Source organism: Coregonus lavaretus, assembly GCF_964263955.1.
Source record: "Coregonus lavaretus genome assembly, chromosome: 2".
NCBI lineage: Eukaryota > Metazoa > Chordata > Actinopteri > Salmoniformes > Salmonidae > Coregonus > Coregonus lavaretus.
In genome coordinates, this window is record NC_139989.1 from 10,051,557 (window position 1) to 10,079,311 (window position 27,755).

General features: G+C 44.1%; 1 protein-coding gene across 4 annotated transcripts; it reads left to right on the forward strand.

The window, feature by feature from the left end:
• Positions 1-294: 294 nt before the first annotated feature.
• On the forward strand, positions 295-27,205 carry LOC311101939 (myosin-7-like; the record flags this gene model as incomplete). 4 transcript variants are annotated; one of them, XM_084143179.1, is made up of 37 exons in its annotated part: positions 295-495; positions 831-974; positions 1,069-1,225; positions 1,307-1,334; positions 1,426-1,531; positions 1,983-2,075; positions 2,500-2,563; positions 2,654-2,752; positions 3,120-3,223; positions 3,317-3,455; positions 3,884-4,002; positions 4,197-4,346; positions 4,451-4,621; positions 4,796-5,114; positions 5,219-5,292; positions 5,488-5,693; positions 5,793-5,916; positions 6,847-6,983; positions 7,073-7,328; positions 7,559-7,801; positions 7,880-8,056; positions 8,167-8,312; positions 8,390-8,480; positions 8,561-8,950; positions 9,054-9,180; positions 9,279-9,397; positions 9,486-9,682; positions 9,853-10,036; positions 22,148-22,313; positions 22,425-22,549; positions 22,635-22,943; positions 23,053-23,256; positions 23,594-23,890; positions 24,035-24,139; positions 24,250-24,345; positions 24,439-24,573; positions 27,185-27,205. In XM_084143179.1, 37 exons carry the CDS (start codon positions 295-297, stop codon positions 27,203-27,205), a joined length of 5,823 nt encoding a protein of 1,940 aa, XP_083999305.1. The 4 variants fall into 4 exon arrangements, with proteins under 4 accessions (XP_083999305.1, XP_083999306.1, XP_083999307.1 ...); XM_084143180.1 differs by having other exon boundaries at positions 4,796-5,105; XM_084143181.1 differs by having other exon boundaries at positions 4,796-5,105; positions 5,228-5,292.
• Between the last annotated feature and the right edge of the window lie 550 nt (positions 27,206-27,755).

Below are 27,755 nucleotides of genomic sequence, written 5' to 3' on the forward strand. Positions count from 1 at the left end.
ATACTGTAAAGTATGAATATCTAAATGGTTGTGCTTTCTTAAGTTTGAGAAATATTTGTCATGAGAATCCTAGTATACAACAAACCATGGCAACAGTGAGAGGACAGCCACATGTAAATCAGGAAGTTTAGCAAATTCAACCTAATAATAATAGATACATACCTGCACAGATTTAAGAATGGGGGACGCGTTGATGGTAGAGTTTGGGGCTGCGTTAACTCAATCCTTGTACTGTATGTAATATGTACATATGTATGTATTCAATGCTCTGTTCCTGCCTTTACAGGTTTAAGGATGGGGGACAGTTTGATGGCAGAGTTTGGCGCCGCAGCGTCCTATCTGCGTAAGTCAGACAAGGAGCGTATGGAATGCCAGACTAGACCCTTTGACATAAAGAGAGAGTGCTATGTGCCTGACCCTGAGGTTGAGTACGTCAAGGCCACAATCACCAGCAGAGATGGGGCTAAAGTCACTGCTGATACTGAGTTTGGAAAGGTAAATATTTTAGTGAAAAACATTTCTGGAAATCATAAGATAATACATTTTTGCTATTAGGATAACTCTATGTTTTGATGAACTATTATTTATTAACTGAATTGAGTTATGCGCTTTAATGTTTACTATTCAAATTATTCTCACAAGAGATAATAAAAAGCAGAATCCTAACTTGAGATCTTTAACTTTCATGCAAATCAGACATTACATGTAAATGAATAATTTGTGAAAATTCAACACTGTGTGTTATCAATCTCAAGTTAGGATTTGTCTCAAATGGAATACCTCTACACCTTGAAAATGTAACAAAACAATTTCATTTTATTTTCCTTTAGACTGTTACTGTGAAGGAGGACGACGTCCACCCCCAGAACCCGCCAAAGTTTGATAAAATTGAGGACATGGCGATGTTCACCTTCCTGCACGAGCCCGCTGTGCTGTTTAACCTCAAAGAGCGTTACGCAGCCTGGATGATCTACGTAAGTAATGACCAGTCTGCTAATATCTCCATTAAATCAAACCTTCATTCAATGCATGAAACTAAATCTGCAGCATCCCCCTCGTCTTCCACAGACCTACTCAGGGCTGTTCTGTGTCACTGTCAACCCATACAAATGGCTGCCAGTGTACGATCAGTCTGTTGTCAATGCATACAGAGGCAAGAAGAGGAGTGAAGCTCCACCTCACATCTTCTCCATCTCTGACAATGCCTACCAGTACATGTTGTCAGGTAGAATATACTTTCCATTTACATTGACATCAAAAATGACATTTATAAATGACACATTTACTGATACTTCTCTTTCAACAGACAGGGAAAATCAGTCTGTTCTTATCACGTAAGTACATCAACCAAAGGTTATATCCATTTGAGGCTATTTCAAATTAAGAGGATTTCTGAGACATCAACATTTGTATTTTCAATCCCAGTGGAGAATCCGGTGCTGGAAAGACTGTTAACACCAAGAGAGTCATCCAGTACTTCGCCAGCATTGCTGCTGTTAGTGGAAAGAAAAGTGCATCAGATGAAAAAAAGGTAAAATAGAATGCAAATGTGTGCACCGCTGCTGCTAAATCGTGGCCACCACAATTTCTTTTGTTGACTTTTTAACTAACAATCACTAAAATAAAAACGAAATAATCAGGGAGAATCTAAAATTCCCAAAATGTCATGTCATGGGGCCCTCATTGATTTTTTAAAATAATGTTTGAGTCACTCAGATAGCATAAGAACAAGGCATAAGCCATGGCATAATGTGTAGAATTGTTGAAGGAAATTACCTTTAAAACTGAATAAATAATAATCTCAGCCACATGGCAAAATGTATAGAATTGCAGGAAATTTGCTTTGAATCTCTAAAACCACGCCATTTGCCACTCCCCCAACATTCTTCATGGCTGAATGAGAATATGTTGACAAAATAAAAAATGTGTTCATACAGATTTTTATTGCATCATTTTAACACTATATGGTTGTTGGTTTGTAGGGGACCCTGGAGGATCAAATCATCCAGGCCAATCCTGCACTGGAGGCTTTTGGTAATGCCAAGACCATCAGGAATGACAACTCCTCCCGATTTGTAAGTTTGGTCTTTGTTTGCATTTAAATATCATTTAAATCTTATCAAACATGTTCAACTTATCTGTTATCTTCTGTGTTTGAGTTTTATTAGGATCTGGATTTTATTTCAATATAATTACTTGATGTCATGACGTCAGCTAATCTGGCTCAGGTCCATCAGCTAATATTCCCTTTTGGGACTGTATGTGTACAACAGAGCTGGGTTTAAATAGTATTTATTTACTTTTAAATACTTTCAGTGTTTGATTGAGCATGCATAGTGCACCAGATAGGTGGGATTTAAACTTTTAGGACTATTCCATCAGTTCCATTACACCATGCAAGATCAATTATGTGTTATAAGGTATTCAAAAAGAAAACAAATACTACTTGAACCCAGATGTAATGTGCTCATTAATTTCTGCTTTTACAATAACTTCCAGGGTAAATTCATCCGAATTCATTTTGGAGTCACTGGGAAGCTTTCGTCTGCTGACATTGAGACTTGTGAGTACAATACTCAATTTGCCCAGGTTTGAACAGATCTCTTTAAACAGGAAAAACATTAATACCAAAAGCACTTTCCATACTGATCAGATCTTCTGGAGAAGTCACGTGTAACTTTCCAGCTCAAGGCTGAGAGAGACTATCACATCTTCTACCAGATCCTGTCCCAACAGAAACCAGAACTGCTGGGTGAGTATTGAATCATCAAACTGAGTAGGGTTGAGGTCAATTCTGGATTAAACTGAACATTTCTGATTAAATCCAATTAAATTCTTATGATGTAGCCAGCCCAGGCAGTGTGCTACCCCCATCCCCCAACGTAAAACTCACAACACAATATAGGTGATTTATGTTGGAACGTTTCCTTTGTCCACGAGAAAGGTGCAATTATTTAAATGCCATTTAAGCACACAACACTGAAATTCAATGCACACAAAACAATCTCCAGCTGCAGTTTTTCTAAACTCGATTAGGACTAATTTGTCGACCTGCCTATGTATAATATAACACAATGCCAATGAACACAAATTAAACTGAGCTGTTCAATTATTTTCAGAGATGCTACTCATCACCAGCAATCCCTATGACTATGCCTTCATCTCCCAAGGAGAGATTGCTGTAACTTCCATTAATGATGCAGATGAGCTAATGGCTACTGATGTGAGTAAAATATGTACATACTATATACTGTATATCCAATAATATTCCAACCCCTTCTCCAATTCAAAACAATTACCTTTAATTCGGAACTAGGATGCCTTTGATGTGCTGGGCTTCTCCCAAGAGGAGAAGAATGGCATGTATAAATTGACTGGTGCCATCATGCACTACGGCAACATGAAGTTTAAGAATAAGCAGCGGGAGGAGCAAGCAGAGGCAGATGGCACTGAGGGTGAGTGCTGAGGATATACAACATTTTTACATTTACATTTTAGTCATTTAGCAGACGCTCTTATCCAGAGCGACTTACAGTTAGTGAATACATATTTTTTTTATACTGGCCCCCCGTGGGAATCGAACCCACAACCCTGGCGTTGCAAACGCCATGCTCTATCAACTGAGCTACATCCCTGCCGGCCATTCCCTCCCCTACCCTGGACGAATTGTGCGCCACCCATGAGTCTCCCGGTCGCGGCCGGCGGCGACAGAGCCTGGATTCGAACCAGGATCTCTAGTGGCACAGTTAGCACTGCGATGCAGTGCCTTAGACCACTGCGCCACTCAGCCTCTCACTTCATTATAAAGTAATATCTGAAAAATCCGAAAATCAAAAAAATCTGTTATATTGCCTCTTCCAATCATAAAACATTGCCTTTCTAGATCTTGACAAAGCTGCATATCTGATGTGCCTAAACTCTGCTGACCTGGTCAAGGGCTTGTGTAACCCAAGGGTCAAAGTTGGAAATGAGTGGGTCACCAAAGGTCAGAATGTCAACCAGGTGAGTCTCCCAAAAAAGTAATTAATATTCAGCATAAAACTTGTCTATAAAGTTGCTAAGATGTTCATACCTGTCATTCCCCATTGAGCATGCTTTTTAGTCCAGGACTAGGCCTAATCTGTTTCTAGGAAACTGTCCCTATGTGTTTATGTTGAGGCTATGTTTTGGTATTTTATTTTCTTAATATTTTGTAGGTGTACTACTCTATTGGTGCACTGGCAAAGAAAATTTACGAGAACATGTTCCTCTGGATGGTGATAAGAATCAACCTTACATTGGACACTAAGAACGCTCGCCAGCACTACATTGGTGTGCTGGACATTGCTGGCTTTGAGATCTTTGAGGTGAGTGTTTGATGTAAATTTGATTTTTTTAAAGGACACATCATGAAATGATTTAACTAAAACATTACAGCTGACAAAATAAAGTAACTGAACTTCCCTTCCAGTTCAACACCTTTGAGCAGCTGTGCATCAACTTCACTAATGAGAAGCTGCAGCAGTTCTTCAACCACCACATGTTTGTGCTGGAGCAGGAAGAGTATAAGAAAGAGGGCATCGTCTGGGAGTTCATTGACTTTGGCATGGACTTGGCTGCCTGCATTGACCTCATTGAAAGGGTTGGTGGCTTCAGTTGTGCAGTAGTTTATATGATGTGTACAGAGTCATCTTTGAGATTTCAAACATTACAAGAGCAATCTTTATAAATGTGCTTCAATGACAAATTATTATTTTATTTATTCACAATGCTTTTCCCTTAGTATTAATTTATTTTCATTCATTCCTTCCACTAGCCCATGGGTATCATGTCCATCCTTGAAGAGGAGTGCATGTTCCCCAAGGCCAGTGATAATACATTCAAAGCTAAGCTGTATGAAAACCATCTGGGCAAAAATGCATGCTTCCAGAAGCCTAGGATTGTTAAGGGTAAACCAGAGGCCCATTTCTCCATGGTTCACTATGCTGGCATTGTTGACTACAACATTGGTAACTGGCTGGTGAAGAACAAGGACCCCCTGAATGAGACTGTGGTCGGACTGTTCCAGAAGTCAAGTCTTAAGTTCCTGGCCAACCTCTTTGCAAACTATGCTGGTGCAGAAGCAGGTACTATGTGTTTCTATCTGCAAAGACTACAACACACTAAAATAAATAGCAATCCACAGTATATGATAGTAGCAATAATAGTATATTTGAATTGTTATTTCATTATCATACAGCACCTGAAGAAAAAGCGGCTGGAGGAAAAAAGAAGAAAGGCTCTTCCTTCCAGACTGTGTCTGCATTGCACAGGGTAAATCTGAGCTTAAATCAATATATTTCGGATGTTTTCACATGGAAGATTATTAACAAATGTATTATATTTGCACTATATTTGAGATGACAGTATGTTGTGGATTGGCATGTTAGCATTAAATGCCACTGTGACTTGTAAGGTACTTGGAGACTCCTTCACTGATGGAAAATTCAACATTTGTCATACTCACAGGAGAACTTGGGTAAACTCATGACCAACTTGAGGTCTACTCACCCCCACTTTGTACGTTGCATCATCCCCAACGAGACCAAGACTCCTGGGGCCATGGAGAATCCTCTGGTCATGCACCAGCTGCGCTGTAACGGTGTTCTGGAAGGCATCAGGATCTGCAGAAAGGGCTTCCCCAACAGGATCCTGTATGCTGACTTCAAACAAAGGTAAAAATAATTATTCATTTCCATTCCAAAATAAATTCAACTGCTTACCTATTCAGGTGTTCCATTTTTGAAGATAATTGCTTTCTAATTTAAATTCAGATACCGCATCCTCAATCCAAAAGCTATCCCTGAGGGTCAGTTCATGGACAACATGAAGGCATCAGAAAAACTGCTGGGCTCTTTGGATATTGACCACACCCAGTACAGATTAGGACACACTAAGGTAAATTATCTAATGGTGCGTTCGTAACCAACTGGGAAGTGGGAATTTACCACATACGACTCTAAATAACCCACTTGAACTCCCCTCCAACTGGTAATTACTAGTGGGAAACTCGTCTATCATTCTGAGCTCCCACTTCTTGCATATGCTGACCTCTTGACGTCACCTACTAAGGAAATGACCTCGAAAACAGCATTTTCGGACAAAACATTACTTATAAAAAACAATCTAATAATATGGATGTTACTTTTAGTTTATGGATTACGCAGCTTGTAGGCCATTAATCACTTGGCGTTTCTAAATGAGTTCAAAGCACGTGCATCCAACTGCTGGTATTTACGACTTCACAACTGGTAAATTCACACCTCCCACTTGGTTACGAAAGCAGCATAAATTGCAGAATGGAAAAGTAGCAGTAATTATGGGGTCTAAGCAGTATATTACCAATACTCCACCATCCAGCCAACCTGAGCAATGCCTCTTGAAATAACTGCTGCTATATGACTGATCATGCTTATCTCATGTCATCTGTCTCTAGGGCAAATGGGTCAAGTCAAGATATATACATTTATACTTGGTATAGGGCCTCAACGTCGTAGATCCAGATCTACAGTAGCAATTAAAAGCCTAGTGGCCATCCTGTTTGAGATGGACTTTCTGCTTTTAAAGACCTTGCCAAATTTAGTAACTCTTGGTCAACATGCTGGGTCTGAAGTTGTAAAATCAATTGCTCAGTACAGGGAAAATAGTGGTCAATATGTGCCATTTTCTTACAGAAGCAAGAAATCAGCAATCTAAACATGACTGCCAAGATTTGTAAATCTGGGGGATACCACATTCAAATTATTTATGGTCAACTGTCAGAAAAATACAATCCTACTAAATACAAGACGATCCAAGCACCACATTATCTCCTTTGTGTATCTTTAGGTGTTCTTCAAGGCTGGTCTCCTGGGTCTACTTGAGGAGATGAGAGACGATCGTCTCGCTCTTATAATCACTGCGTTCCAGGCCAGATCACGTGGTCTACTTGCCAGAATTGAGTTCCAGAAAATGGTTGACCGCAGGTAGAAATGAGAATAGCTTAAACTTTTGCAGAGAATATGTTATGGGTGAGGAATGGCTATATTAACTATATTTTATTACAATTTTGTAGGGATGCCTTGCTTGTGATCCAATGGAACATTCGTGCCTTCATGGGTGTCAAGAATTGGCCCTGGATGAAGCTGTACTTCAAGATCAAACCTCTGCTGAAGTCAGCAGAGACTGAGAAGGAGATGGCCAACATGAAAGAAGAATTCCTGAAGCTTAAAGAGGCTTATGCTAAATCTGAAGCCCGTAAAAAGGAGCTGGAAGAAAAGATGGTGTCCCTTCTCCAAGAGAAGAATGACCTGCAGCTCGCTGTCCAAACTGTGAGTAACTTTAACTGCACTACAGTTATTTTGCTACAGTCACATCTTTGGTCAAAATGGCCTTTCTAGTTAGCTTTTAGCTAAGAGCTAACAAGAGAGAGAAGAGACACGATTTGCTAAATAGATACATACAATCAGTAGAGCATTTGTCGATCATTTGTAGTGTCACCAAACAAACTTCTGAGCATTGGAGAATTCGACATACTTACAATATATTGACACATTGACAGCAAGAAGACACTATTGTTGATGCTGAAGAGAGATGTGAGGGTCTGATCAAAAGCAAAATCCAGCTTGAGGCCAAAGCCAAAGAGCTGACAGAAAGACTGGAGGATGAGGAGGAGATGAATTCAGAGCTAACTGCTAAGAAGAGGAAGCTGGAGGATGAGTGCTCAGAACTCAAGAAGGACATTGATGATCTGGAGCTCACTCTGGCTAAAGTGGAGAAGGAAAAGCATGCCACAGAGAACAAGGTAAACGCTTTCTTGTGTTGTTAAAACTCAAATTAATTAGTTTTTAGAAAGTGTAATGACAATGTTCTGTGTCCTTAGGTTAAAAACCTGACTGAGGAGATGGCAGCTCTGGACGAAATCATTGCCAAGCTGACCAAGGAGAAGAAGGCGCTGCAGGAGGCTCATCAGCAAACGCTGGATGACTTGCAAAGTGAGGAGGACAAAGTCAACACGCTGACCAAAGCCAAAGCCAAACTGGAACAGCAAGTTGATGATGTGAGTATCAAATAGGAATTCATAAAAATTAAAACAAAATTAGTTATATCCTCAAAATAGGCTACAGTAAATTGGTTACTCTGAATATTGTTCAATATATATTTTATCAGCTTGAAGGGTCTCTGGAGCAAGAGAAGAAGGTGAGAATGGACCTTGAGAGAGCCAAGAGAAAGCTGGAGGGAGACTTGAAGTTGACCCAGGAGAGCCTAATGGACCTGGAGAATGACAAGCAGCAGCTGGAGGAGAGAATGAAGAAGTAAGATCACAGATCAAAAAGTTTTTACAAAGTATTATTCAATAAAAAACACTAAAAATACATATTCTTCTCAACAGGAAGGACTTTGAGATGAGCCAACTCAACAGCAAGATTGAGGATGAGCAGGCCTTGGGTGCCCAGCTTCAGAAAAAACTGAAGGAGCTGCAGGTAATTCAAGACAATTGTTGAAAAAATTTACTTGTTAAAGTTACATTTTGAATAGATAAATTGAATTCCTACCATTTCAGGCCCGCATTGAGGAATTAGAGGAAGAGCTGGAGGCTGAGAGAGCTACCCGTGCCAAGGTGGAGAAACAGAGGGCAGACTTGGCCAGAGAACTAGAAGAGATCAGTGAGAGGTTGGAGGAGGCTGGTGGTGCTACTGCTGCCCAGATTGAGATGAACAAGAAGAGGGAGGCTGACTTCCAGAAGATGCGCAGAGACCTTGAAGAGGCTACTCTGCAGCATGAGGCTACAGCTGCCACTCTGAGAAAGAAAAATGCTGACAGTGTAGCTGACCTGGGAGAACAGATTGACAACCTTCAGAGAGTGAAGCAGAAGCTGGAGAAGGAGAAGAGTGAACTCAGACTGGAGCTGGACGATGTGGTCTCCAACATGGAGCAGATTGTGAAGTCCAAAGTATGTGGTATCATTGAACAATCTAGAAAATGTATGCTTTTTCTCAACATGCTTTTTAATCTTGTGATGCTGTTCTGTCATTCAAAAACAAATCTGCTTTTAGACAAACTTGGAGAAAATGTGCCGCACTCTAGAGGACCAGATGAGTGAATACAGGACGAAAGCTGAGGAAGGACAGCGATCCATCAATGATTTCACCATGCAGAAAGCAAAGCTTCAAACTGAGAATGGTATATTAACAAAAAACCTGGACATTCACATGAACAGCCACAATAAATAACCAGATTAAGTAATATAATTTAAAATAATTTAAATTGCATGAAAACAGGTGAACTTGCCAGACAGTTGGAGGAGAAGGATTCTCTGGTCTCCCAACTGACCAGAGGTAAGCAGTCCAACATTCAGCAGATTGAAGACCTCAAGAGACAATTGGAGGAGGAAGTCAAGGTATTTAGACAAAGAATGCAGTGTCCTTTATCTAACCACATTTATCTTCCAGCATAATTACAGATCCTTTTTCAAATTTCCTTACCAGGCAAAGAACGCACTTGCCCATGCAGTGCAGTCTGCTCGCCATGACTCAGATCTGCTGAGGGAGCAGTATGAGGAGGAGCAGGAGGCCAAGGCTGAGCTGCAGCGTGGCATGTCGAAGGCTAATGCTGAGGTGGCTCAGTGGAGAACCAAGTATGAAACTGATGCCATCCAGAAGACTGAAGAGCTTGAGGACGCAAAGTAAGGATGTTTTCTTACTTTCTCTTATTTTTCAGGCTATTGAACCTTGGCTGAAAGAGCGATACACAAATGTACATGATGAATAATACATGGATTACCTGTTATACAACCATTTGGACAGAAAAAAAGTCAGCTGTTCTGAAATGTGTTTCTCATCTATGCCAATCTAGGAAGAAGCTGGCTCAGCGTCTGCAGGATGCAGAGGAAGCTGTGGAAGCTGTAAATGCTAAATGTTCATCCCTGGAGAAGACTAAACACAGACTCCAGAATGAGATTGAAGATCTCATGGTGGATGTGGAGAGATCCAATGCAGCTGCTGCCTCTCTGGACAAGAAGCAAAGGAACTTTGACAAGGTAAGAAAAAAACATATGTAATACACAAGTCCTATTAGCCTTCGTTATAGTACATGAGGGGCGGCAGGTAGCCTAGTGCAGTGGTTTTCAACTGGTACGTTTTTGGAACACTCACTTATAAACGTGTCCTTTGGAATGCACATGGAATTTTGGCTTGGGAGTACAGTGCTTCCAGAATGTATTCATACCCCTTGACTTATTCCACATTTAGTTGTGTTACAGCCTGAATTCAAAATGGATGAATTAGATTTTTTTTCTCACCCATCTACACACAATACCCCATAATAATAAAGTGAAAGCTTGTTTTTAGAAATGTTTGCACATTTATTGAAAATTAAATACAGAATGATCTCCTTTAAATGAGTTTTAAGACCCCTGAGTCACTACTTTGTAGAAGCACCTTTGGCAGGGATTACAGCTGTGAGTCTTTCTGGGTACGTGTAAAAGCTTTCCATACCTGGATTGTGCAACATTGCCCATTACTGTTTTCAAAATTATTCAAGGTCTTTCAATTCGTAGTTGATCATTGTGAGACAACAATTTTCAGGATGTTCAAGTAGATTTAAGTCAAAACTGTAACTCTGCCACTCTGGAACATTCACTGTCTTCTTGGTAAGCAACTCCACCGTAGATTTCAAATCAAATCAAATGTTATTCGTCACATGCGCCGAATACAACAGGTGTAGACCTTACAGTGAAATGCTTACTTACAAAATAAGTGTTAAGTCAAAAATAGTTAAGTAAAAATTACAAATAATGAAAGAGCAGCAGTAAAATAACAGTAGCGAGGCTATATACAGGGGGTACCGGTACAGAGTCAATGTGCGGTTGCAATACCAGTCAGTGATGCAACCAGTCAGGATGCAGCTGTAGAACCTTTTGAGGATCTGAGGACCCATGCCAAATCTTTTCAGTCTCCTGAAGGGGAATAGGCTTTGCCGTGCCCCTTCACGACTGTCTTGGTATGTTTGGACCATGATAGTTTGTTGGTGATGTTGACACCAAAGAACTTAAATAATAATAATATGCCATTTAGCAGACGCTTTTATCCAAAGCGACTTACAGTCATGCGTGCATACATTTTTTTTTTTTGTATATGGGTGGTCCCGGGGTTCGACCCCACTACCTTGGCGTTACAAGCGCCGTGCTCTACCAGCTGAGCTACAGAGGACCACAACTTGAAGCTTTCAACTTGCTCCACTACAGCCCCGTCGATTAAAGTCCCTGGCCACTCTGGATAAGCGTTTTCCTGTTTGCTTATTGCCTTATACAGTTCATTGAGTGTGGTCACCAGTAAAGCACCCCCACACCATCACACCTCCTCCTCCATGCTTCATAGTGGGAACCACACATGCGGAGATCATCCGTTCACCTACTCTGCGTCTCACAAAGACACGGCAGTTGGAACCAAAAATCTCAAATTTGGACTCATCAGATTTCCACCGGTCTAATGTCCATTGCTCGTGTTTCTTGGCCCAAGCAAGTCTCTTCTTCTTATAGGTGTGCTTTAGTGTTGGTTTCTTTGCAGAAATTAGACCATGAAGGCCTGATTCACGCAGTCTCCTCTGAACAGTTGATGTTGAGATGTGTCTGTTACTTGAACTCTGTGAAGCATTTATTTGGGCTGCAATTTGAGGTGCAGTTAACTCTAATGAATTTATCCTCTGCAGCAGAGGTAACTCGGCTTCTTCCTTTCCTGTGGCGGTCCTCATGAGAGCCAGTTCTATATCGTGGAGCTCCGCCCCATAGGGGAGCTCTGCTCCTATTGGTTTACCCACTGCCCTAAGGCAGCATCAGCCTGAGACAAAATTATGCACACACCTGCAGCCAATAGGAGTACAGGTGTCCCTATAAGAGGGGATGCCTCCCCTCAATCAGCCTCCCTTTATCTTCAGCGACTGGACTAGACTGAAGAAGCCAAGAAGACACGAAGAAAAGACTCAGGACAAAGATACGCCGTCGATTTTCCAGTTCATCGACGTCGTCCTAGAATGAGCACACCAGGAGATTTTCCACCCCCAAAAGCTCTTTACAGAGCTCAATGCAGATGCTCCTCCATGGCGGCCGGTGACTCCCACGACTTATGTTTCATGTGTTTAGGGTCCCTGCATGCCAAAGAGGGCGTCTGCAGTCCCCCTAATTGCGCCTCCTGCGCCCTCCTTTCTGTAAAGGAGAGGAAGCAGCGTTGGGCGTTTTTTAGGGAGGATATCCCCCTAGAGGACGTGCTGTCGATTTTAGCCTCTGCTTCAGAGGCGTCATCTGACCGCGCAGACTCAGGGGACGATAGGGACTTTGAGGATGAGGCTGACATTCTAATGGAACAGTCAGACCCCGTCCCTCATACCTTCAAGCCCCCCTATCCTTTGGATAGAGAGAGGGCTGGTAGTTCCTATGGCGATGACGACACGGGCTCTGAGAAATCAGAAGCCCTGTCCTTCGCTGCAGCATCTCTGAGAGCGGATTTTCCGGGTCTCATAGAGAGAGCTGCCAGACGGTTGGAGATACCGCTGCCCCCTATTCCCTCCGCCCCGGAGGTTGATTTAATGGAGGGCGGCCCGTACTCCAGGCCAAGAAGAGCGGCAGAGCCATTGGCTCCTGCCATGCCTACATTGGCCAAATACGTCGAGGGCTCATGGGAGGCACCTTTAGCGGCGCGTTCGCCGGCTAAAACGTACCTCCCATTCACTAGAGTGGAGGGAAGGTTCCAGGGCCAAAACAAAGGAATCCCCAGGTTAGAGAGCGCCATGGCAGCGTATCTCGTACCGGGTTCGAGTCCTTGGCCCTCTTCCAAAAAAGCCATGTTGCCATCTCAAAAGGACCGCCTCACAGCGCAGCTGTTAGAGAAGTCCTTTAATTTGGGAGCCCAAGCTGTAGCAGCAGCTAACAATATTGCCCTCTTGGCAGCCGCTCTGTCCCGTTTAACCACGGGTAAGACAGAGCTGGAGCCAGAGGAGGTGGAGGAGGCATCCAGGATTTCTGGCGCCATCCTACACCTAACACAGGCATCGGCCGTCTGCTCGGGGAGGTCCATGGCCACCTCGGTGGTCGCGGAGTGACACCTCTGGTTGTCTTTGACGACCATGAAGGAAGCAGACAGGACGTCCCTCTTGAACGCCCCCCTCTCTGACGACAGACTTTTCGGAGTCGCCGTCAAGGAGGCGACGGAGAGGTTTTCAAGACTGGACGAGGAGAAGAAGCAGTTGGCCAGACACTTGCCATTGGCAAGGAGGTTAGGCCCTGCGCCGTCACAAGGACCATCGACTTCCGCCCCCCAGAGTAGACAAGGGTCTACGGCGAGGCGGCGTATCCGGCACCAGTCGGCAGCCACAGGAGGCAGGAGAGCGGGCCCAGCCCCCCCAGTAGCCACGGTGGCCCCGTTGCAGCCGGCAAGGGAGGTGGTGAAGACGCCGACCTGGGCCCCCAAGGGAGGCCACAAGAGGAGGCGCACATGATGGGACGCGGGGGAGCGGATGGAGGTCACGTCATCTTTGAACGCGACCACTGTTTCCCCCCACCCTTCGGTTGAAGGGATGGGTGATGATGCTTATGCTGTTGTTGATGTATGTAATAAAGAGTTGGCTCCACCTGACTTTGTCAAAAAAGAGCCCCTTTTCCATAATACGTCCGAGAGCGTTCAAATCTCACCCTCTCTCACCTACCACTCTAAACGCCGTTTAGCCCACCAGGGGTGCGTTGCTGAACAGGCAGTTAGAGTAGGTACACATAACACTTCAATAAGAAGTGCGTCACAGAGCAGACAGCAGTCTCTGTCAGATTCTGACATGATGACGCAGTCGCTATTTGGGGATGGCGCACTATCACAGACCAAGGTCTCTGTTAGTGCGATTCAGACCCATGCTGCGTTCACGGAGGGCCCGATTACCACGGTCACGACGGTGCCCAGTGTATCGGCGCCCCCACTTCTCTCTGAACGCGCCATCACTCACCACACTGAGCGTAGTTCAGCCCACCGAAGGTGCAGAGCTGAACGCACACAGGAGGTGAAAGGAGAAAAGATACCGAGACGCTGTCTTGGTATATCTCAAAGAGACCTCACATTACAGACTCCAAGGAGTGTTGTAGTGAGTGCCTCTCATAGCAGGCTACAGCCTCAGTCAGTTGACATGAGGACACAGCCACGGTTTGGGGATGGCGCACTATCGCAGACTAGGGTCTCGGTTAGTGCGATTCAGACCCACGCTGCGTTCACGGAGGGCCGGATTTCGAAGGTTACGGGAATAACTGACGTATCTGAGCCCCCACTTCTCACAGAACGCGCTAATACTCACACTGAGAGTGATTCAACCCACCAGAGGTGCAGAGTTGAACACACACAGAAGGTGAAGACTAAGAAGGTATCAAGGCGCCGCCTTGGGTTACCTCATAGAGACCTCATATTACAGACTCCTAGGAGTGTTGTAGTGAGGGGCTCTAATAGCGAATTGCAGACATCTACGATGACGCAATCGCTTACTGGGGATGGTGCCCTGTCGCAGGCTGTGGCCTCGGTCAGTGCAATTCAGACCTGTGCTGCGTTCACGGAGGGCAGGAATTCGACGGTTACGAGATTAACCGACGTTTCTGCCCCCCCTTTGGGTTCAGAACGCACCAATGTTTCCTCTCCCTTTCATGGGAGGCCCGCCTTGGGCTGTTCCACCTCCTCAGTGTCGAGGAACAGCGGCGGCAAGGGCCATAGAGGAATACAGGTCCTTCCTACTGAATGTACCACAGCTTCGCGCTCGGCCACTTTCTCTGCATTGCTGGCAGTGGCAGCGAAGCTGCACCCTCTCACGCTGGCTAGAACAGACGTTGCAGAAGGGTTATGCTCTCCAATTCCATCGGACCTCACCCCCGTTCAGGGGAGTGGTGGAGACGGTGATGAAAACGCCAGAAAAAGTGGCCGCTCTGGTTTCAGAGATTACGGAACTTTTGGCGAAGGAGGCGGTCACAGTGGTTCCCCATGAGCAAAGGAACAAGGGGCTATATTCGCCCTACTTCCTGGTGCCCAAAAAGACGGGGGGAATGAGGCCGATATTGGATTTACGCATTCTCAACGAGAGCGTAACCAAAATGCCCTTTCGAATGCTAACGACAAAACGTCTACTGGAATGTGTCCAGAAGGGAGACTTTTGAAACGAGCATAGACCTAAAGGACGCATACTTTCATGTGCCGGTACAGCCGCGTCACAGGAAGTTTCTGCGATTCGCCTTTCAAGGGGTGGCGTACGAATACACGAGGATGCCATTTGGGTACGCCCTGGCACCTCGCACATTTTCCAAGTGTGTGGAGGCGGCATTGGAACCGTTGCGTCGTCAGGGAATACGGCTATTAGCCTACCTAGACGACCTACTGGTTCTCGCCCCGTCAGCAGAGCTGGCGTTCACTCACACAACACAGACAGTGATTCATCTCACACGTCTGGGGTTCGCTGTGAATTGGAAAAAGAGCGCCCCCTGGCCCAGTCATCAGATTGTCTACCTGGGGATACAGCTAGACACTGTAACGATGAGGGCTCGAATTTCGGACCCTCGAAGGGTAGCCTTGTTGCTAGCCCTGAGGAAGTGTCGTCCGAATCACACGGTGACGGCGCTGTCGATCATGTCACTCTTGGGTCTCATGTCGTCAGCCCACTCTGTGGTTCTGCTGGGACTCCTGCACATGCGCAGGATACAGCGATGGTTCGCCCAACTAAGACTAGACCCAGTGCATCAACGTCATCGGTTGGTGGTGGTTCCCCTCTCGCTCAGTGCAGATCTGAACTATTGGAGAAACTCGCGCGTTCTCACGCACGGAGTCCCGATAGGCAAAGTGTCCTCCTACATCCCAGTGTTCACAGATGCGTCTCTGACGGGATGGGGAGGGACATGTCAGACCCAAGCGATAGGAGGTGTGTGGCCTCCTTCGAGTCGCCACATCAACCTTCTCCAAATTTGGGAACAGTTCGGGAGAGCCGAGGTGGATCTATTCGCGGCGATTTCAGCTTGTCATGAGGGGTTTGGCAGAGACAATGTCTTTAGCCACCCTCTAGTGAAACGTTTCCTTTTAGGAACGCGGCGGCTTAGGCCAACACCTAGAGCCACGCTTCCTCAGTGGGATTTGGCTTTGGTACTCGAAGCGCTATGTAAGTCGCCGTTCGAGCCATTGAATCAAATACCCCTCAAGATGCTGTCTATTAAGACAGCACTGTTGCTCGCTTTGACTACGGCTAAGCGTGTTAGTGATTTGTTTGCTCTTTCGACGAGACCCGACTGCCTAGCCATTAATGGCGATCTGAGCAGAGCGGTGTTACGTCCTAACCCGGCATTTGTGCCGAAGGTTATTAGGAGTTCATATAGATCACAGACCGTGGAGCTGTGGGCCTTTTCTCCTCCTCCTCATAGAGAGAGGAGTGAGGAAAGGCTCCATCGCCTGTGCCCGGTACGCGCCTTGGCGTGTTACGTCGAGCGCACAGCAGCGATTAGGTCATCGTCTCAGCTGTTTGTGTGTCACGGTGCGGCTGCACTAGGGAGACCACTTTCGAAACAGCGTCTGTCTCATTGGCTTTGTGAGGGCATTAAGACAGCTTACGAGGCAGCGGGGCGACAATTGCCTCAGGGTATCAGAGCTCACTCCACTCGTGAAGTAGCAGCTTCTACTGCCCTTTTCAGAGGAACAGGGGTAGAGGATATATGTAGAGCGGCGTCATGGTCAACACCGTCTCCATTTATCAGTTTCTATCTCTTGGATATGTCTTCTAACTCTTTGGCTCAGTCTGTACTCAGCGTGGCTGAAGGGAGACTTTGAGCTAAATGGAGAGGAATGCAGGACTGTAGAGACAAGGTCTCTATCAGGTCCGCTTCTGATAGAAGGACATATTTTTGGCATGACTCCTGACTGACAGGTTTCAGTACAGTAGAGGGCATGTATTGATCTGCCCACCAGTGATTCACTGGAGTGGGGCGGCATGATGAGGGATAATAGTAGTAACTTGGTTACGATGCTATTAGACCGGTCATGTTTATTTGACGGAATGTGATGTCATCTATCTGCTGGTTCAGATTAGTATGAATCATGTTCTGGGAACTGCCCACTAATCTCTGGAGTTCCATTGATTGAGTGAGGCGGCCTACCGTATACACAATGTAGAGTGACACGTTGTGTCATTCCATTAGTGGTCGGTAGTATTGTAACAGGATATGAGGTACCATCTATCTGCTAGTACAGATTAGTATGGCTTATATTCTGGTGATCTGCCCACTAGTCATTGGTGTTGCCATTGGACTAGGTGGGGCGGGTTTTTAACCGATGACGCAGTATATGGTGACACTTGTAAGGTTACAGTGGTCACAGTACTGCGGGACTTGGTTTGCAGCCATTGCTAGGCCTGACCTTTTCATTTCGATGGGAAGTGTTGGGCTCGGCAGGGAGTACATTTTGGAGCGCTACGCTCCGCCTTAAACCAATAGGAGCAGAGCTCCCCTATGGGGCGGAGCTCCACGATATAGAACGATTAGTTACCGGAGTGTAACTCCAGTTCTATGAGTGGAGCGGAGCCTCATAGGACTTAAGGCCCTGTCGACCCTCTCTAGTCTCGCTGAAGATAAATATCTCGGGAGGCTGATTGAGGGGAGGCATCCCCTCTTATAGGGACACCTGTACTCCTATTGGCTGCAGGTGTGTGCATAATTTTGTCTCAGGCTGATGCTGCCTTAGGGCAGTGGGTAAACCAATAGGAGCAGAGCTCCCCTATGGGGCTCCGCTCCACTCATAGAACTGGAGTTACACTCCGGTAACTAATCGTTTCATCATAGCGCTTGATGGTTTTTGCGACTGCACTTGAAGAAACTTTCAAAGTTCTTGAAATTCTCCGGATTGACTGAACTTCATGTCTTAAAGTAATGATGGACTGTCATTTCTCTTTGCTTATTTGAGCTGTTCTTGCCATAATATGGACTTGGTCTTTTACCAAATTGGGCTATCTTCTGTATACCAACCCTACCTTGTCACAACACAACTGATGGGCTCAACCGCATTAAGAAAGAAGAAATTCCACAAATTAACTTTTAACAAGGCACACCTGTTAATTGAAATCAAATCAAATCAAATCAAATTTTATTGGTCACATGCGCCGAATACAACAGGTGCAGACATTACAGTGAAATGCTTACTTACAGCCCTTAACCAACAGTGCATTTATTTTAAACAAAAAAGTAAGAATAAAACAACAACAAAAAAGTGTTGAGAAAAAAAAGAGCAGAAGTAAAAATAAAGTGACAGTAGGGAGGCTATATATACAATAGAATAAAGTGACAGTAGGGAGGCTATATATACAGGGGGGTACCGTTGCATAGTCAATGTGCGGGGGCACCGGCTAGTTGAGGTAGTTGAGGTAATATGTACATGTGGGTAGAGTTAAAGTGACTATGCATAAATACTTAACAGAGTATCAGCAGCGTAAAAAGTATGGGGTGGGGGGGCAGTGCAAATAGTCCGGGTAGCCATGATTAGCTGTTCAGGAGTCTTATGGCTTGGGGGTAGAAGCTGTTGAGAAGTCTTTTGGACCTAGACTTGGCACTCCGGTACCGCTTGCCGTGCGGTAGCAGAGAGAACAGTCTAAGACTAGGGTGACTGGAGTCTTTGACAATTTTGAGGGCCTTCCTCTGACACCGCCTGGTATAGAGGTCCTGGATGGCAGGGAGCTTTGCCCCTGTGATGTACTGGGCCGTACGCACTACCCTCTGTAGTGCCTTGCGGTCAGAGGCCAAGCAGTTGCCATACCAGGCGGTGATGCAACCAGTCAGGATGCTCTCGATGGTGCAGCTGTAGAATTTTTTGAGGATCTGAGGACCCATGCCAAATCTTTTTAGTCTCCTGAGGGGGAATAGGCTTTGTCGTGCCCTCTTCACGACTGTCTTGGTGTGTTTGGACCATGATAGTTCGTTGGTGATGTGGACACCAAGGAACTTGAAGCTCTCAACCTGTTCCACTACAGCCCCGTCGATGAGAATGGGGGCGTGCTCAGTCCTCTTTTTTTTCCTGTAGTCCACAATCATCTCCTTTGTCTTGGTCACGTTGAGGGAGAGGTTGTTGTCCTGGCACCACACGGCCAGATCTCTGACCTCCTCCCTATAGGCTGTCTCATCGTTGTCGGTGATCAGGCCTACCACTGTTGTGTCGTCGGCAAACTTAATGATGGTGTTGGAGTCGTGCCTGGCCATGCAGTCATAGGTGAACAGAGAGTACAGGAGGGGACTGAGCACGCACCCCTGAGGGGCCCCCGTGTTGAGGATCAGTGTGGCAGATGTGTTGTTACCTACCCTTACCACCTGGGGGCGGCCCGTCAGGAAGTCCAGGATCCAGTTGCAGAGGGAGGTGTTTAGTCCCAGGATCCTTAGCTTAGTGATGAGCTTTGAGGGCACTATGGTGTTGAATGCTGAGCTGTAGTCAATGAATAGCATTCTCACGTAGGTGTTCCTCTTGTCCAGGTGGGAAAGGGCAGTGTGGAGTGCGATAGAGATTGCATCATCTGTGGATCTGTTGGGGCGGTATGCAAATTGGAGTGGGTCTAGGGTTTCTGGGATTATGCTGTTGATGTGAGCCATGACCAGTCTTTCAAAGCACTTCATGGCTACAGACGTCAGTGCCACGGGTCGGTAGTCATTTAGGCAGGTTATCTTAGAGTTCTTGGGCACGGGGACTATGGTGGTCTGCTTGAAACATGTTGGTATTACAGACTCAGTCAGGGACATGTTGAAAATGTCAGTGAAGACACTTGCCAGTTGGTCAGCACATGCTCGGAGTACACGTCCTGGTAATCCGTCTGGCCCTCTGGCCTTGTGAATGTTGACCTGCTTAAAAGTCTTACTCACATCGGCTACGGAGAGCGTGATCACATAGTCGTCCGGAACAGCTGGTGCTCTCATGCATGCTTCAGTGTTGCTTGCCTCGAAGCGAGCATAGAAGTGGTTTAGCTCGTCTGGTAGGCTTGTGTCACTGGGCAGCTCGCTTCCCAGCTCGCTTCCCAGTGACGACCTGATGAAGCTGGTTGAGAGAATGCCAAGAGTGTGCAAAGCTGTCATCAAGACAAAGGGTGGCTACTTTGAAGAATGTCAAATCTAAAATATATTTTGATTTGTTTAACACTTTTTTGGTTACTACATGATTCAATATGTGTTATTTCATAGTTTTGATGTCATCACTATTATTGTACAATGTAGAAAATAGTAACAATAAAGAAAAACCCTTGAATGAGTACAGTGAGGGAAGAAAGTATTTGATCCCCTGCTGATTTTGTACGATTGCCCACTGACAAAGAAATGATCAGTCTATAATTTTAATGGTAGGTTTATTTGAACAGTGAGAGACAGAATAACAACAACAAAATGTAAAAATGTTATAAATTTATTTTCATTTTAATGAGGGAAATTAGTATTTGACCCCCTCTCAATCAGAAAGATTTCTGGCTCCCAGGTGTCTTTTATACAGGTAACGAGCTGAGATTAGGAGCACACTCTTAAAGGGAGTGCTCCTAATCTCAGCTTGTTAATGTATAAAAGACACCTTTCAACAGAAGCAATCAATCAATCAGATTCCAAACTCTCCACCATGGCCAAGACCAAAGAGCTCTCCAAGGATGTCAGGGACAATATTGTAGACCTACAAAAGGCTGGAATGGGCTACAAGACCATCACCAAGCAGCTTGGTGAGAAGGTGACAACAGTTGCTGCGATTATTCGCAAATGGAAGAAACACAAAAGAACTGTAAATCTCCCTCGGCCTGGGGCTCCATGCAAGATCTCACCTCGTGGAGTTGCAATGATCATGAGAACGGTGAGGAATCAGCCCAGAACTACACGGGAGGATCTTGTCAATGATCTCAAGGCAGCTGGGACCATAGTCACCAAGAAAACAATAGGTAACTCACTACGCCGTAAAGGACTGAAATCCTGCAGCGCCCGCAAGGTCCCCCCTGCTCAAGAAAGCACATATACAGGGCCGTCTGAAGTTTGCCAATGAACATCTGAATGATTCAGAGGAGAACTGGGTGAAAGTGTTGTGGTCAGATGAGACCAAAATCGAGCTCTTTGGCATCAACTCAACTCGCCGTGTTTGGAGGAGGAGGAATGCTGCCTATGACTCCAAGAACACCATCCCCACCGTCAAACATGGAGGTGGAAACATTATGCTTTGGGGGTGTTTTTCTGCTAAGGGGACAGGACAACTTCACCGCATCAAAGGGACGATGGACGGGGCCATGTACCATCAAATCTTGGGTGAGAATCTCCTTCCCTCAGCCAGGGCATTGAAAATGGGTCGTGGATGGGTATTCCAACATGACAATGACCCAAAACACATGGCCAAGGCAACAAAGGAGTGGCTCAAGAAGAAGCACATTAAGTTCCTGGAGTGGCCTAGCCAGTCTCCAGACCTTAATCCCATAGAACGTCTGTGGAGGGAGCTGAAGGTTCGAGTTGCCAAACGTCAGCCTCGAAACCTTAATGACTTGGAGAAGATCTGCAAAGAGGAGTGGAACAAAATCCCTCCTGAGATGTGTGCAAACCTGGTGGCCAACTACAAGAAACGGCCCGCCACAAGGAGTCGCTAGAGCACGATGACCAAGTAAATCCCCCCCGGCCAATCCCTCCCCTAACCCGGATGACGCTGGGCCAATTGTGCACCGCCCTATGGGACTCCCATCACGGCAGGTTGTGACACAGCCTGGGATCGAACCCCAAGGCTGTAGTGATGCCACAACACTGCGAAGCAGGGCCTTAGTCCGCTGAGCCACTCGGGAGGCTGCAGAATGTTTTATCCCGTCAAAGTGTGCCATGATTCAAAAAAGGTTGGGAACCACTGGCCCAGTGGTTAGAGAATCTAGCCAGAAAACCTGGTGCGGAGTGAGCTGGCAGCCGTAGGATTGCTGGCATCATCCTACATCCTACCATCACCTGCCGTTGTGGCCTTGAGCAAGGCACTTAACCCCCTAACCCATTGCTTCCAGCCCTTGTGTGTCTCAGGGGGTTGGCTTGTGAGCATAAAGACACATTTTCGTTCTCTGTAAGTTAATGGACAATAAAGTACTTAATCATACACTGTATTCAAACTACTTAAAATACCTGTATGATTTTCAGGTCCTGGCTGAGTGGAAGCAGAAGTTTGAGGAGTCTCAGACTGAGCTGGAGAGCTCCCAGAAAGAGGCCAGATCTCTCAACACTGAACTCTTCAAACTCAAGAACTCTTATGAGGAGTCTCTGGATCATCTGGAGACCCTGAAGAGGGAGAACAAGAACCTCCAAGGTTAGAGCATAATAATTAATGGCCTATATAACTTAGTCAATAAAATATTTATATGTTATAGAGATCAGTTATCCCAAAAATATTCTGATGTACAACTATATTTTTCCACAGAGGAAATTTCTGACCTGACTGAGCAGCTTGGTGAGGGAGGAAAGAGCATCCATGAGCTGGAGAAGATCCGTAAACAGCTAGAGCAGGAGAAGGCTGAGATACAGTCTGCTCTAGAGGAAGCTGAGGTGAGAATAGAAAACATTTACAGATTGTGAAAGTACCAGAATTTAACCAAGATTTTACAAACTATGGGTGGCTGTGTTCTCATAGGCCTCCCTAGAACATGAGGAGGGCAAGATCCTGAGAGCTCAGCTGGAGTTCAGTCAGGTGAAAGCTGACATTGAACGGAAGATGGTGGAGAAGGATGAAGAAATGGAGATGAATAAGAGGAACCAGCAGAGAGTTGTGGATACCCTGCAAAGCTCCCTGGAGTCAGAAACTCGCAGCAGGAACGAAGCTCTCAGGCTGAAGAAAAAGATGGAGGGAGATCTCAATGAGATGGAGATTCAGCTCAGCCAGGCCAACAGGCAGGCATCCGAGGCCCAGAAGCAACTTAAGGGTCTCCATTCCCATCTGAAGGTATTACTTCCACACCATTGAATTAAAAACATTGCTTGTGCATTCAGAAAAAGCCAAACCACACTGTGAAACAATACAATAAATATAGTAAAATCAATTCTCTCTACAGGATTCTCAACTGCAGCTGGATGATGCTCTTCGTAACAATGATGACCTGAAGGAGAACATTGCCATTGTGGAGAGACGCAACAACCTGATTCAGGCTGAACTGGATGAGCTGAGAGCCCTGGTGGAGCAGACTGAAAGAGGCCGCAAACTTGCTGAGCAGGAACTGCTGGATGTTAGTGAGAGAGTTCAGCTGCTCCACTCGCAGGTAAGACAGTAACATAGAACAATTAGTGTTCTCCTTAAAGCTGGAATCCTTAATGGTGAAACTGCCACGTCTGTTTGCGATATTACAACAACAAAAGTTACTGCAAATGACAAACACTGTTTTTTTCCGTTTGGATATCATTGCAAGCACGATAAAACAGCAGAAAATGTACTGTAACATGTTGTGTGACGCTCCTCTACTCTGCTTTGTCAACAAAACAAAAACAATAACAATGGCGGTTGCCGCTGTTTCCCCTACTACGGATTCCATCTTTAAATGTCTGCTACTTGAGGTATGTAGAGGTAATATACAAATAATTTGTCATAAACATGTGTAGAACACCAGCCTACTGAGCCAGAAGAAGAAGCTGGAGGGGGACACATCCCAGCTTCAGAATGAAGTGGAGGAGGCTGTGCAGGAGTGCAGAAATGCTGAGGAAAAGGCCAAGAAGGCCATTACTGATGCTGCCATGATGGCAGAGGAGCTGAAGAAGGAGCAGGACACCAGTGCTCACCTGGAGCGCATGAAAAAGAACATGGAGCAGACTATCAAGGACCTGCAGCACCGCCTGGATGAAGCTGAACAAATTGCCATGAAGGGTGGCAAGAAGCAGATCCAGAAGCTGGAGGCCAGAGTATGTGTCTAAGCTACATTCTCTTCTATTAATTCAATGTCACATTTCATATTTCTAGTCATATTTCTAGCTTCAATATTGAAAGTACTGGTAACTAACAATGTAATTGGAAATGGTGTGTTAACGTTGATCATATCTTTCTAGGTGAGAGAGCTAGAGAGTGAAGTGGAAATGGAGCAAAGGAGGAGCAGTGATTCTGTGAAAGGAGTCCGTAAATATGAGAGACGCATCAAGGAGCTCACATACCAGGTACATCATAAACTTTAAGTTGACAGTGCACAATTAACTTTAAGATGCTCAGAATCACATGTAAGATACATATACAGTATTACTATTTTTTCCCTTCTTTTTGTGTGCAGACTGAGGAAGACCGTAAGAATTTGAGCCGTCTGCAGGACCTGGTGGACAAACTGCAGCTGAAGGTCAAATCCTACAAGAGAACTTCAGAGGAGGCTGTAAGTAACCTTCTATCATCCAACCGATGCATCTGTAAATTTCAAATTGTTTTGTATTCTAGAAACTTTAATTATATTTAACATTTTTCACAGGAGGAACAAGCCAATGCCAATTTGGGCAAGTTCCGTAAGATTCAGCATGAACTGGATGAGGCAGAAGAGAGGGCTGATATTGCTGAGTCTCAGGTCAATAAGATGAGAGCCAAGAGTCGTGATGCCGGCTCCAAGGTCAGTAAAGTTACTTTTTCAAGAGTCCTAAAGGATCATTTGCAGACTTCCCTTGTACTGTAGTGTCCCAATGTACAGTGCCTTGGAAAAGTATTGATACCCCTTGGATTTCTTCACATTTTATTGTGTTACAAAGTGGAATTAAAATAGATTTAACTGTAATTTTTTGTCAAGGATCTGCACAAAATACACACACAATCTATGCATACTCTGTAATGTCAAAGATGAATAGAAATGGAAGTGTTCAGCTCCCTGAGTCAATACATCTTTGGCAGGGATTATAGCTGTCAGTCTTCTTGGGTAAGTCTTTAAGAGCTTTATACACCTGGATTGTGCAATATTAGCCCATTATTCTGTTCATAATTATTCAAGCTCTGTCAAGATGTTAGGGATCATGGCTAGACAGCAATTTTCAAGTCTTGCAATACATTTTCAAGCCGATTTAAGTCAAAACTGTAACTTGCCCCAATCATACAGCTTTGCATTTAGGCAAAAAAAGTATATTCCTTTGCTGTGTTTTTTATTTTTGTAGTATTCATTTTGTTCTGTATATTTGTATTTTTCTTTTATGTCATTATTGTGGAGTCACTACAATGTTGTTGATCCATCCTCAGTTTTCTCCCATCACAGCCATTGAACTCTGTAACTTGTTTTAAATCACCTATGGCCAAATGTTGACACCCCTGAGCTGTTTCATTCCTGTCCTGCAGCTCAGTTCAGAAGGACGACTTTGATGTGTCTGGATGGTTTAATACATAATCCACAGCATAAAATATTAACTTGACCATGCTTGAAGAGATATTCAATGTCTGATTTGTTATTGTTACCCATCTACCAATTACTGCACCTCTTTAGCAGGCTTTCGAAAAGCTCCCTGGTCTGTGTAGTTAAATCTGTGCTTGAAATTCAATAGTTGACTGAGGGACCTTGCAGATGTATGTATGGGGGATAGAGGAAGGGTTAGTCTTAAAAAACGTCATGTCAACCCCTATTTCACAATGTTACTCCTGAAATGATTTAGGCTTGCCTAAACAAAGGGGCTGAATATTAATGCCACAACTATATTTTAGTATACAATTTGTATTAATAAAAAATCTAATTTAATCCCACTTTGTAACACAATAAAATGTGAAGAAATCCAAGGGGTATGAATACTTTCGCAAGGCACTGTACACGAAAAAAGCCTTAACTTTGAAAAGCGTTAAGGCATATTTCATCAACTAGCTATTCATATTATCATTATATATATTGTTATTCATAATTGATAACAATGCATGTTTATTCATTTGCTGCCATCTATTGTGTTCTAAAACTATACAGGACAAGATCAAGGGACATTTTCATTGAATGCTAATAGTCAGAATGGTGTCATGGATTTATTTTCCATGAACATTTTGGCTAAATCGTTGTATTTAAAATATAGAAAAATGATATCAATAATACCTCCGGACGAGGACCAACATAGCTGATAATGTTTTTTGAGAGGAGTTCCCTTTTAATTGTGGCTAAATCTAGAATTGTTTTAGATCACTCCTTGAATCTGTGCGGCAAACAGCTTTAACAGTTGTAACTCATTTCTGTAATACTGTAGTTGAAGAGCAAAATGTATTAGTGTTTTTTTAATTATTTAATTGGACGTTATTGCTCCTTTTAAACATTTGGTAAACTCTTAGAGTTGGCTATTACACAGTAAAGAGAATCAGATACATTTACATTTACGTCATTTAGCAGACGCTCTTATCCTGAGCGACTTACAAATTGGTGCATTCAACTTATGATTGCCAGTGGGACAACCACCCAAATAATAATAATAATAATAATTATTATTATTACTTTTTTTAATGGGGGGGGGGGGGGGGGGGGGGGGTAGAAGGATTACTTTTATACTATTCCAGGTATTCCTTAAAGAGGTAGGTTTTCAAGTGTCTCCGGAAGGTGGTCAGTGACTCCGCTGTCCTGGCGTCATGGGGTAGCTTGTTCCACCACTGGGGTGCCAGAGCAGCGAATACATGTTTAGTATCTGTATGGGGACAGCATGATGTTCATAGTGTATTCCATACCATAATACACATACCTGTTGAAGTTTCCCATCGTATATTTTAAGGACACAGTATATGGCAGGATAAAATATTTTCCTTTACACAGTAGTATTCAAATCTTCTAATAATCCATCTATCTTCTCTGTCACAGAAGGGAAAGGATGAGGAGTGAGGCCAAGAGTTGTGATGCTGACTCCCAGGTCAGTTATTTTAATGAAAATATTCATAATTTGTAAATTCCCTCGGTATGACAACCGCCTCTACCTCAATAGCTCTGTAAGTATTTGATGTCCAACAGCCATACTATTATTCACATTCAATATATATTTTTGGAATATTGTATAGGACAGGATCAAATATTAATTGGATTATTGTTCAGAAACATAATTTCAAAAGCATATCTTGGTTTCAGTGGTCACTTTCTGTACTATGGCAAGCAAAATTGTTTTTTATAAATGATTTATTGGAATAGTTGATGGTAAGATTTACATGAAGAACAGTATTTAATCAGACATTTTTCAGAAAATACAGAAGAACATTTTCTCAACCTTTATTTATCTTCTTTGTCACAGAAAGGACATGATGAAGAGTGAAGCTCTCGGATGGACCTTTCTGAAAATCTATTGACTGTAGTGCTTTAGCCTTTCTTTATTCTCCATGCAACATGAGAAGAATAAAGTCAATTTAAATTGCCACTCTGTGTATTGCTTGTAACATGTTACCTGTATGCCAAAGTTGTTTCCATGTCTGGTATAGACGTCAGGGTTGTTGTTGATTCCATTACAAACAGGAACTACATAACGAAAAGGACATTTAATGTTCCATAATCTAAATTGGTTATTTATCTCAAATTGACTAATAATCACCTGGCCCAGAGGCATGCTGGACAGAAAGTGACTTGCCCACTAGTACCTGCATCATATCAAATTGCGTATCTGTTGACATACTTACTGAAAGGGATCTTTCATCATTTCAGTGCTGTGAGTATTAGTTGTCCCTAGGCCTAATTGGGAGTTAATGCCATCATAGTCAGGATATATAGAAAATAAGTCATTTTTATACATTTCTAGAAAGATGTTTTTAATTATTTGATTCTGAACAGTGGACAAAACAACCCAGATAACAATCAAAATATGACTCCCG